Source organism: Protopterus annectens, chromosome 2.part1 (assembly GCF_019279795.1).
Source record: "Protopterus annectens isolate FY-2018-M chromosome 2.part1, PAN1.0, whole genome shotgun sequence".
NCBI lineage: Eukaryota > Metazoa > Chordata > Ceratodontiformes > Protopteridae > Protopterus > Protopterus annectens.
In genome coordinates, this window is record NC_056729.1 from 1,251,703,312 (window position 1) to 1,251,715,431 (window position 12,120).

The 12,120-nt window shown below is 40.5% G+C and overlaps 1 protein-coding gene across 3 annotated transcripts in view; it reads left to right on the plus strand.

Moving 5' to 3' along the window:
- The window catches only part of CCM2 (CCM2 scaffold protein), a 984,305-nt gene that overhangs the window by 394,124 nt on the left and 578,061 nt on the right, over positions 1 to 12,120 (plus strand). For 2 of the 3 annotated variants that reach the window (XM_044062782.1, XM_044062784.1), the window contains exon 5: positions 6,705 to 6,788. The exons of the other annotated variant lie outside the window; for it this stretch is intronic. In XM_044062782.1, the coding sequence (XP_043918717.1) occupies positions 6,705 to 6,788 (84 nt within the window). The remainder of the gene's footprint in view (positions 1 to 6,704; positions 6,789 to 12,120) is intronic. 3 annotated transcript variants of the gene reach the window in all.

The following is a 12,120-nucleotide window of genomic DNA, read 5'->3' on the forward strand; positions in this document are numbered from 1 at the left end:
GTCAATAAAGGTAAGCAGTATTAAAGTTTAGGTAGGAAGATGGTTTTGGCTATAGCAGACTTTGCTTCTGGAGTCGGCTCCAGTTGAGACAGCACCTTGGTAGTAATGTTATTAGTATGAGATGTGAAAGAAAGTGATGAATGAAGTACAGTGCCTAATTGTTTGTATTTAGACATATTTGGGATAATGTTGTTGTTTGTCTTTCGGCTTTTTCCCAGTAAGGGGTCGCCACAGCGGAACTCCGGTCCGCTAATGATTGGCAGTAGATTTTTACGAAATGCCGAGGTGCCAGCTCGACGCCCAACCTTCAACGAAGGCACGCCCATTTACCCACGCATGCATATTTGGTATAATATTGCCCTAAAGGTCCTTAAGTAAGATATTAAAGCTTGATACTTTTTGGGTAGAAGTAAATAGCATCATACACATTTTTTCTAGGATTGATTTGCAGTTGTGCTTGCAAATTTGTGCTGTTTATTAGTTTCAAGGAGTAAGATATCATCTGTGCGTAATGTGAGAGTAAGTGTTGGGCAGGTCTTTAGTTAAATTGTTAATAAAGGGAGAGAGAGAAGGCGGCCTAACTCAGAATCTTAGAAAACTTCAGTGTTGATTTCACCATTTTCTGAGTAGTGATTGCTGGAGTTGACGTGAAATGACCTATTTCTGAGAATTGTTAAACCAAGTGATAGTATTGTCTCCAAAGTGACTCCTTTTAAATGTATGCAATAGTAATTTGTTTGACAGTCTCAAATACATGTCAACAATTAGCCCTGTTGTAATAAGTCTATCTTTTGTGTTACAATAATGTTGTTGGCTGCGTACATTAATGCAGTTGTGGTGCTGAAGGCATTACAACATCCATGTTGGTGACCTGATATGAGGCTGTAGCTGTTAATTTTTTTGTAATTTGGCAGACATTGGAGATGAGATGGCACTCGCAGGGGAATGGTGATAGTGCTTAAAGGATGTTACTATCTCTGAAGTGAGGGAGAGGTTAAAAGTAGAGGTGAATTTTTTGGCATTGTAATGGGGTGAAGAGCACTGAATTTTTCTGAAGAGGAGTTTGCACTTTGCAATGAAGAAGAGTTTATTTCATAGATGTTGAGAGTCTTTCAGATGTGAAGTTATGTTTCATTGTTTATCATTTTCAGCAGCATCAATCTCCTTTTCCCCATTTTCTACAAGGGGTCGAGGCCTTGTGTCAACTGCTGACATCCCTGTCTGCTAATTGCCACACTCCTACTTTCTTTGACATTTGTATCTGACTGTTGCATATTTTTGCTGGGCATCCTTGTTTTATCTTGTCTTCTTCCTGTTTCTTCCAAATCTTGTTCATCAAATCATCACAAACACAAAATTCATCTCGGAAATAAACATTGGGCCAAATGGAGAAAGACTAAAAACCCTGCTGACCAACAAACCTTTAGACTGCTAAGAAATGACACAAAGAAGGCCATACTCTCTGATAAACAAAACTACTACTTACAATATCAACAACCTAACCACAACAACCCACAGAAATTCTGGGCTAGCATTAAGCAGTTACTCCACCCAGGTCAAGCCACTAAACTAACCCTCAAAATACAGATAGGAAAAATCCCATCAATACAGCTAATACCTTCAATACCTTCTTTACAGATGCTATCCAAACACTAGCTAGTCAACTATCACATAATACCTTCACATTACCTTCATACTCCTCTACCCCACCTCTCACTTTTCGTTTCAAACCTGTACCAACAACATTTATCCAAACCCTACTGAATAAACTGAAACCATGCTCCCCTTCTGCAGACCTGCTGCCTTCTGAATATCTACAGCTATCATCCAAGGCTGTTGCCTATCCTATTTCCATACTGATCAGCAGAACAATTACTGAAGGTTTCATCCCCACCTTATGGAAAGTCTCCCATATTATCCCCCTAGATAAAGGTGGACATTCCACTGAGCTATCAAACTATCGCCCCATTGCCCTACTTTCGCCTTTAGCTAAAAGTATGGAAAAATGTATCCATAAACAACTACTCCACCACTTAATAGAAAACAATCTACTTTCTAACTGTCAACATGGTTTCAGACCTTCACACAGTACTACCACTGCCCTCCTTTCCTTTTCTGACTACATTAACAGGAACCGAAACCTGAGTAATCTTTCTTCTGCTCTGTTTATCAACCTGTCTAAAGCATTTGACATGGTAAACCACCAGATTCTCATTAACATACTTAAACCTCTGTTATTAGACCCACTTTCCATAAAATGGTTCCAATCCTACCTTGACAAATGACAGCAAGCAGTACTTTGGCATAACTCCTTATCCACCCAACTACCTGTTTCCTTAGGTGTCGCTCAGGGGTCCATACTAGGACCTCTTCTTTTCTCTATATTTATTAACGACCTTCATCTAGCTATCCCACAAGCCACTTGTATACAATATGCTGATGACTCCACATTATTATGCTCAGCTACATCCTCCCATGACCTTCACACTCTCACCCAAAAAATATTCAACATAGTTGAACAATGATTCACTCAGCATTGCCTTCTTTTGAACCCAAAGAAAACCAAACTCCTCCTCTTCACTCCAACTCAAAAGTCCTCTCCTCTACATTTCTCTGTGGCATTTAGCAATGGCACAATAATATCTCCAGACTTCACCACTAAACTAGTAGGGGTCACCATCGATAATAACCTTAACTTTGACATCCACATCAACAATACTATAAAGACTGTCACAAAAAAATTGGAACTCTCTATAGGATTAAACGCTTCCTTTCTCCTACTGCTAAAACTACTATTGCCCACACTCACTTGATTTCTACTCTCCTTTATGCCTCACCCATCTTTACTAATCTCTCCAAGAATAATCTCAGTAAATTAGAAATGTCCTGTAATAACATTGCTAGATTTGCTACAGGCAATCCATTTTGAACCCACCATTGTATAAACTTAAACCAGATAGGATGGTTAGGACTTCTACACCTGATTAAATTTCAACAACTAACCATTGCCCACAACATTCTCTATAAACCTTCCAGCACTCCAAGTTTAACAAACCTCATTACCCCCTATAAAAATCTGAAGTCCTTACACTCATCACACAAACTTCTTGTATACACCTCTAAACCTCATAACAGGGCTGGGGATTCTCTCTTCTCTAATACTGTTGGCAAATCCTGGAATCTTCTCCCTAATGACCTAACCTCATTTACCTCTTTATCTCTCTTTAAAAACAGACTAAACTCTACCTCAAATCATACTGGCTATGCCCCTGTGCCAAACCTGACTAGTCCTATACCTCTGCAAACTCAACTTACCTATCTAGTCCTTACTATCCTGTGTTACATCTTCCATCTGACTATACTTTTCTTATCTACCTTTTTCTACATTATTTATATCCTCTTTACATACATTTTGTTAAGTAAATCCATTGTATCATCACTACACATACAACTTCTTTTTCTCTATTTCTGACCTAACCTGTACTATGTCTCCATACACTCTACTCATACTATTTTTTTAACTCTTAACTTCAGTGTACATCCTTTTAAAATCCTCCAGGCTTTTACTGCACTGTTCCATTGTCAATGACTTTTTTTTACTATGATAATTGCTATTTTTTATTATTATAATACCTGATGTTTGTGTATTGTTTGTACTTATACTTTTGAAAGATGTCTTTGGAGCTTTTCTCCCCCAGCCTCTACTGAAAATGGACATATATCCAGTTAGACTAGCCCGGTCAACAAATGTAAAATAAAATAAAAATAAAATAAATAAATACATAAAAATCATCTTTCCTGCCCATGTGCCCAAACCATAATAATCTGTTGTCTTTGACCTTCATTGCAGTTGGAACTAAGTTAAGCTTCTGCACTGATATAATTTCTTCATCTGTCCCATAGTATACAGTCATACCACTCAGTGTGCAGTCCTACTACTCATCTCAAGACACTTCTCTCCATCAACTCTAGCTTTTTCACCTGCTGCGCCTCCACTGCCCAGGTTTCTATACCGTACAGTAGCACTCGTCACACTCTTGTTTTGTACTCCTTACTTTTTGGCTTCTTTGCATTCATCTTTCGCACACTGCACATGGTACCCTGCGCCATTTGTCCATAGCCTCTTTGATTCTAGATTTGACCTCCTCATAAAGGCTTCCCTTCTTCTCATCCACTCCTCCCAGATACTTGAAGCTGGTAACCTTTTCCACTGTTTTCCTTCTGTCTCAGTTTTCAACTTTTTCTAATTCCCAAAGTTGCTGCCATGACAACTGTCTTGTTTGTACTCTACTTCATTCCATGTGTCTTCAGTGTTGCATTCAATTCCCCTATCATTTGCTGAAGTTCCTTTTCACAGTCTGCTTGTAATGCCACATGGGTTGCATACAGCAGCTTTGTTGATTTGTCCCCTCTGACCTGCTTGCTAATATAGTCCATCACCACTGTAAACAATATTGGGTTCAGAGCTGAACCCTGCTGCACACCCACTCCCACTTGGAACCCCTGTGTGAGTCCAAGCACTGATCATATTTATGTAGTTGGGTTCTTATTTTTAGCCTGTACTAATTCTACCAATATTTCCAGGACTTCGAACCATAGCAGCACTGCCTAAATCAACTCTCTTGGGATCTTGTTGTATCCTACCTCCAAGTCTAAGAATGCCCAGTTGAACTCTTTCCGTATCTGTAGCTTTTTCTCTTCTCTTTGTCTGTCTGACTGCAGGCATCAGGTTGGTTCTGCTACATGCTGATTGGAGTGCAAACTGCTCATCTCTCCTCTTACTTTCTTTTCCTTTGCTAATTCGAAACAATCTCATTCTTCAGTACTTTCATTCAGGGTGACAGGATTTTGATCGCACTATACTGCCCAGAATTGTGACTGCCCCTTTGTTTTTATACACTGACACTAGAATGCTTATCCTGTAGTTATTTGGGATACACCTTCTCTCTCAATACTGCTGCGAGTATCCTTAGGGACCCTTTCTCCCCTAACTCACTGAACATCTTGATTATATTTTCCGTGACCTCATCTGAACCTGCTACTTTCCATGACTTTATGTTTTTATTGCTGTTCTTACATCTTCTAGGGTGGACTTTTCTTTCATTGTAAGCTGTGTATGGGGAAATACGATTTCTGTGGGATTTTCTTCATTCAGAAGTAGCTGGAAATACTACTTCTATCTGTTGTACATGTCCTGTGGACTAGTGAGTGGGTTGTTGCTGGCATCCCATATGAATAATGCCTGACAACTGTCTTCTTAACTTTCTGTATTTACTTGCAACCTGTTAGAGTTGTTGTGCCTTCTGGTAGAACGCCTCTAATGCCTTGTTCTTTGCTATTGCAACTGTTGTCTTATAGCCTTGTTGTTAGACAACCAGTATTTCTTCTTACCCTGGTCCATCGTTTATATCCGCTTCATTTTCCTGCACTACTACTTTCTTTGATAGCTGACTGGACGTCTGCATTCCACCACCAGCTTTCCTTATGCACCTGATTTCCATACCAGGCTTGGCCACATATGTGTTCTCTAGTTCTCCAAATGATGTTTTGAGAAACTGCCATTCTTCTTTGACGCCATCTAGTTTGTCCTCTTTCTGATGTGCTAGATGCCCCGAGTATTTTCTTGAACTGTTGTGCTTTATCTTCAAGCAACTTCCAAGTCTTCATCCTATTCTCTGTTGACCTTTAGTGCCTGCCGTGACCATTGCTTTCAAGTGATTCTGGCCATTAGTGGTTTATACTTTGGGTGGACTCTTTCACTGGAGTTGACTTTGCAGACTCTGATTTTGTAGCATAATTGATGTTTATTTTTGTTGAGCTGAATGTCCTCTTGTGTTCTGGTCACTGGATTGTAGTCCAGGCAAAGCATCTCAAACACTAAAGGGTCCCTTAATGCTGGGTACACCAAGTAGAGGTCTTCTTTAAAAAGGCAGTGAAATGTTGAAAAGATAGGAGTTGCTGTCATTTTGTTCTATATAGTGAGTTGAGTACCAGATAGTGGGTGAGTAGTTTGCAAAACATGGTGCATTATTCTCTTATTGGTCTGATAAAAGCTGTGTACAGGCTAGACAGTTACCCTCTTCCCTCTCTGACTGGCACACAAGACCACAGAAGATTGAGTGGGCAGTTCCAGACGCCTTTTGGATGATAGTAGCTGTATGGGTATTAAACAAAACACTTGTCTAGAAGGCCATTTACTATTTTTGTCAACATTTAGTATATAAAGCTGGTGGGGGAGTCGGTTGCCAAATGCCATAATGCTGTATTTTTTGATATTGAAGATAAGATTATTTCTGTTGTTCCATTTGTATGTAATATTAAGTGCTGTTTGAAGGGACATATGTCACTTGGGTGTGTCAGTTTTTCTAAGTTTGCAGTCATCTATGTATTTCATATGACAGACACTATTCATGTTTTATGTATGAGAGGAAGATGCCAGAAAGGAGTGGCCCAAGGAGAGAGTCTTTAACTCTACTGGTGATCAGGAGATGATGAAGTTTAGGAGCCTTACTGTTCTTACTTTTTCAGATGGCCGTGTAGTCATTTGTGGAGAAAAGTTATTTCAGCTTCATTTATTTAAAATTAACAAGTGGTCAAAATGCATCAGAAAATCCTTGGTTATATTTGGTATGTGATATTTCCTTTTTTGAGAGAAAACAGTTCACTGGAAGGTCTGCAACTAGTTTCATGCTTTTTGTTTTCAGTATTTAGGGCAGCTGACCTCAGTTCCAGGATACTTAAATCCCTCCAGTCGAACTGAAATTTTGCACTTCGTAGACGGTGCAAAGGTAAGCAAAAACTAATTTAGAAAAAATCCTTGCTTTCTGCAGCTGTCTTTGTCTCATCATTTTCTGAAAGCTGTCCAGAGAATTATTAGGGATCCTGTAATTGTCATTGTACTGATAATTTCTACACCAAATCCAAAATCTGACCTAAGTTACAAAAGTTCGTGTGGTGAAGTAGAAAGATGAGGTAGTTTTTTTTACATACTTTGATCATGTGTTAGTCCAGTTTTGAAGCAAATGTTTTATGCTTATATATTTAATTTTCAGATGTAATGGTTACTGTGCTGGTTGTTGCAATGATACTTGATGGCTCAGGAGAGAGGTTGCAGTCAGGTAGTACTGGTGTGTCTTACTAACTGCTTACTTGTCAGACATTATGGTATGTATGATGGTATAATGGTCAATATGTTTCCTTCACAGACACAAGATACAGGGTTTGATTCTCAGGGAAGGTAAGTTGGCTAGGCTTAAAATGGCTCACAAGGGTAGTTAGCCTAGTACTTACCTAATACAACATAACGTATAACATGTAAAATAACATAACATATCATAACAACATAATATAACATTAGGGAAGCCAACTTCACAGACTCAGGATTTTGGCTAGTTTTTAGTAAACACCCATTTAAATGGACAGTAACTTCAACCATATAGTCATTTGGGGGCAAAAGTCATTTCAGCTTCATTTGCCCTTGGATCTCTTGAGGTTATGTACGATTCCATCATATTTGTATTTTGTGTGTTGCTTTGGCCATCTTGAGCTGCATGAAAAAAATTAATTTAGGGCAGTGGTCACATTCTTGGAAAAACATTCTGTGCTGAAACATACAAGATGTTCTTCGTGTTTCACTGTTGCAGTCCTGACTTGTGGGATTTCCTGCTGTGGAAGCCCTTGGCCAGCCTGACTACCAGAGTAAAAATCTCTCTCCTCCTAAGGCTGATGGATGCCCTAACCTGACATCAGTACTTTTGGTTGTAAAGGGCGCAAGCCAACACCATGACATCAGTCTTTTCTTGCCTTCAGAACCTGAAGCAGTGTTTCAGTGCATCGGTCATTTTTCACCAGAGAGAAGTCTTCTAAAGCTAGGTACCCCATTAGGGAACTCTTTTTCTTGCCTTAACTCCTGTCAGATAAGGTTAACAATTGTCTCCACTGTGGTAAGCAAATCCCACACTGAGACTTGTGCGTCACCTGTCTAGACCTGGATCACAACATCCCTAGTTACTGTTTTTCTGCCCATTTCAATTCTAGGACTGTCAGGCATGTGGCTGAAATTTTAGCTAGGTATCTTAGTCTGCTATCTTCTTTGCATCATTCGATGGCATCCACCGGTCATCCTAAGGTTGAGTTTCATAAGTGTAAGAAGTACAATGAGAAAAGACCCAAGCTTAGGGCCGAAGATAACAACCATTCACCTTCTGCCAGTCCCCCGAGGCTCTTTATCATTGAGGATGGCGAGGGGCTTGCACAGCTCCGTATTGCAACTGAGGTGGTGGCGCAGACCTCTTTCAAGATCCTTACAGAGTCCGGCATGCTGTCTGGCCCCTCAACTTCTTGGCTTTCAGTTCGTCGGTTGGGTCTGGAGTCGGTCAGCAGATTTCTGCTTCCAGTAAGCGATCGCGTATTGGCGATGTTCCTTCAAGGCATCAGCTTGCATTGGTTCTGCCTTGCAAAGAGACTGGTGTCAAGATTGCAGATGTACCTAGACCCAAAGCTACATCTAAGAAGGGTTCTACCTCAGGTCCTATGCTTAAGCCTACCGGCTTCCACTTAGCAGGTTGGTTATCAGCAAGACCTGGTTAGGTTAGCTGAGGACCTTATCTCCTTAGTCATAGCTAGGCAATCCCCTTGGAGTCTTCCCCAGGGAAAAGGAAGAAGGATCCCACCCCTGAAGTTTTCTCTGATTCAGATGATGATTCTGACCAGGAGGAGTCTGTCTTTGAGGAGGAACCCTTTCTTACTTCTTTTGAAGATTCAAATTCTGAGCAGAATCTGCCTTCAGCTTCACCTCCTGAAGTCATCACTTTTGGAGAAACACTCTATACCATGAGGAAATATTTCCAGTGGGAGGCACAGGAATGCCCACTGTCTAAAAACAGGATTAGGGAGTTCCTTGACCTCTCGGAACACAAACCTTTGTCTGTTCTTCCTGTATTGGAGGTGGTAGAGGATGTATTTATGGACTCTTCTCTGAATCTATATTCTCTACCTCCAGGACCATGAAAACCAGACAGGTTTTACAGGGTGCTGGACTCACATAAATACAGTAGACTGTCTTTTAACTGGAAATCAAACAACTGGCACTCCCAAGCAACCAGCAAAATCCAGGCACTGTAAATGAAGACCCCCCCCCCCCCAAAAAAAAGGTCTTTCATGTGGAGCTGCCTGCTGTTCTACATTAAACAGAAGTGGCTACGTTTTTCAATTTTTGATTGGCTCATTGTCCAAGCCAGTCAGAAATCGTAAAGCAGAGATTTGTAACTCTCAAGCAATCAGAAACTTCACTTATCTGGCATCTACCAATCCCCACAGGTGCCGGTTAACTGTACCTCTTCAGAAACCACTCTGCTGACCATAAGGTTGTCACTCCAGGTCCCAAGGGAGCAAGAGCAAGCTCTTCAAAGAACCCTTTACCTACTGACGAAAAAGCAGGGCCCTTGATAGGTTTGGTAAAAAAATAATCTACACTTCTACTACCCTAGCCATGAGGGCCCTTAACTGCCAGTTTTATATGATAAAATGCCATCAAAATATTTCAGATAAAATGAAGCAAAATATATCCTTTCTGAAGGACAAGAACATGTTCAAGGAGTTGTTGGACCTTTGCCATTCCAGCTCCCAGGTGGCTAGACAACTCTGTACACTGTTGCTGTGATGCTATGGAGGCCTCTAGCTGAACTGCTGTATGTGGCTCTGTCATTAGAAGGCATGCTTGACTTAGGGAACAGACCTTGCCAGACTGCAGACTATTTCAAATCCAAACTTCTAGTTGCACCCCTGGATAAGGACTTCCTCTTTGGTACAAAGGCTGAGGCTGTGCTAAAAAAGATTGAAGATAAAGCAAAATCTATGCAAACTGTCAAGGACTTCCTCCAAGTTCAGCCTTCTAGGTTTAGTAGGAATTTTCCCATTAAACACTGGTCCTTTCCCTTGCAATCAAAAAGCAGCCAGAGGAAAAGACCTCAAAGGCAGCATCAGTCATAAAGGACCAGGGCAGTGGTCCTCCGGACCCCCCCCCCCCAGGCAGGGGAGTTCTAGGCAATGGGATTCTGGCAGAGAGCAGCAATGACTCTTCCTTTTCCCTACCCACTGCCCCACTCTCTCCAGAAAAGACGCGGGGAAGACTAGGAGGAAGGCTATCCCTGTTCAAAGAAAACTAGTCCCTCATTACTTCAGACGAGTGGCTTCTGAATGTTATCTCAGGCAGTTACAAGCTCACTTTCAAAGAGCTTGTAAGATGATGATTAGACAGCTGAGCCAAAAGAATGAAGCTGATCCTGAGGAAAACCATGACTAACTCATCTATGTTTTCCTGGTGAAAGTTAACCTTGTGTTACCTACATATATGGGACTACTACTTGTAGAAGACAGGGGAGTCTGAAGAGAAACTGACTGTATGCTCAGACCGTATTGCTAAGCTCCCAAGTGAGTTGCAGAGGGTTCGGCAATAACTTGCTAATACAAAATTTAAGGTAGAAATTTTGGAGACTGTAATACTATGGAAGATGGAATCAGATGAAGAAACACAAGATTGGATGGATTGCCTGAAAAGTGAGGGCACATGACCCTTAGTCTTTTTTAAGGGCTACTATTTGACTGGAAGATGTATTTTTATTGAGAGGGTATATAAAACAGCTGGTGCTGCAGGACAACCTGGTAGAAGCTTTGAACTCATTTTATTTTTAATTTGTAACAAACACAAGATTGGGGAGGTATCAAGTGAGAGGATAACAAAAGACAAGGATGGAAAACTAGTCACAGTCAGGCAAGAGTCTTATAAAATTAAGTCATCCTTTTGTTCATTATAGGAAAATAAGGATCCACTGTGGAAAGTTAGTTCAAAAGCCATCAGATACAAATTTTATTAAAAAAATTGAAAAAAAAAAAAACTTGTTTGACCAGGTGAGAAAAGCACATCTGATATCTAGTCTTTCCAGTGGGAAGCCACCCCTGCACTTCTTTGGTGAGCGATTTTAATCCCCACACCCCACCTATTTCATTAAACTAATTTTGTGTCACTTAACTGCAGGGAAAAGAGAAATGCCCTGCAATGTTGAAAATACTAGCCACATGAACTGCAGTCATGTAGTTAACTTGATTCAATAGAAACTAAAATTGAGAAAACATATCTTGCAAGTCAGTCTGTCTCTGAGTAAATGGTCAACCATTTACTTGTTGACCATGTGTAGGATAGCCAGAAAAAAAACAAAATAATATAGCATATGTCTATAAATTTTGTACATACTGACTCATGACCTGATTAGGTGAAGTTGTCACATTTTTCTTTGTCTGAGCCTTGTTTCAGACATAGTCATGCAACTGTGGACAGCATGCCCTCTCCCCTTGGATTGCATTGTAATTTTCTTGAGATAATACCTAACAACGAGTTGCCAGTCTCTGGAGTGAGGAGAATCCAACTTCTTCCAGCCTGTTATGCAGTGATAATAAGCTGCAGTGATAATAAGCTGTTGACAAGCATCAATACTACTTATGTTGGAAGTGTGGTATGCTGAGAGGCAAGAGGAACACCAGCACATTTTTTTTCAGTGACATCAGAAATGATCTCTTGTTCCTATATTGTCTGGCAAGCATTTTGTGCCTTTGGCTTTAGGGAATAAGTTATGGATATAAGTCAGAGAGGTTTCTATTCAGCCACCAAATCAGTTATTTCAGCCAGGAAATATTTATGAAATCCTGGAGTGGTCTAAGAGAAGTATAGTATCCTAGCAAAGAACCTTAGCAAGGGTGTGCTTGTGTTTAAAGAGAGAGTAGTTGGACACATACCTTTCCCCATTTGTGTAAATTTCTTTCTACAACTGATGACATTTTGCCAAAAAAAAATTATGGGGAGAGAGACATTTCAGATGATCTTGTAAATGTCTGATGTTGGTAACTTCCATATTGCCCTCTTCGGCCTTGTCAAGTCTAGGTCACCTTTCTTTGCTCTCATCTAATTTGCTTGCTGTTGAGACTGGAACTGGTTCCAGATCTGCTGTCTCACCCCTCAGAGCACACTCACCCAGACCTCCAAAGACTGAAATTAACCGCATAGTTTCTCCAATCCCGATGATGGCAAGACATTCCAGGCTTTCATCCCCAGTCTGGAAAATTTTG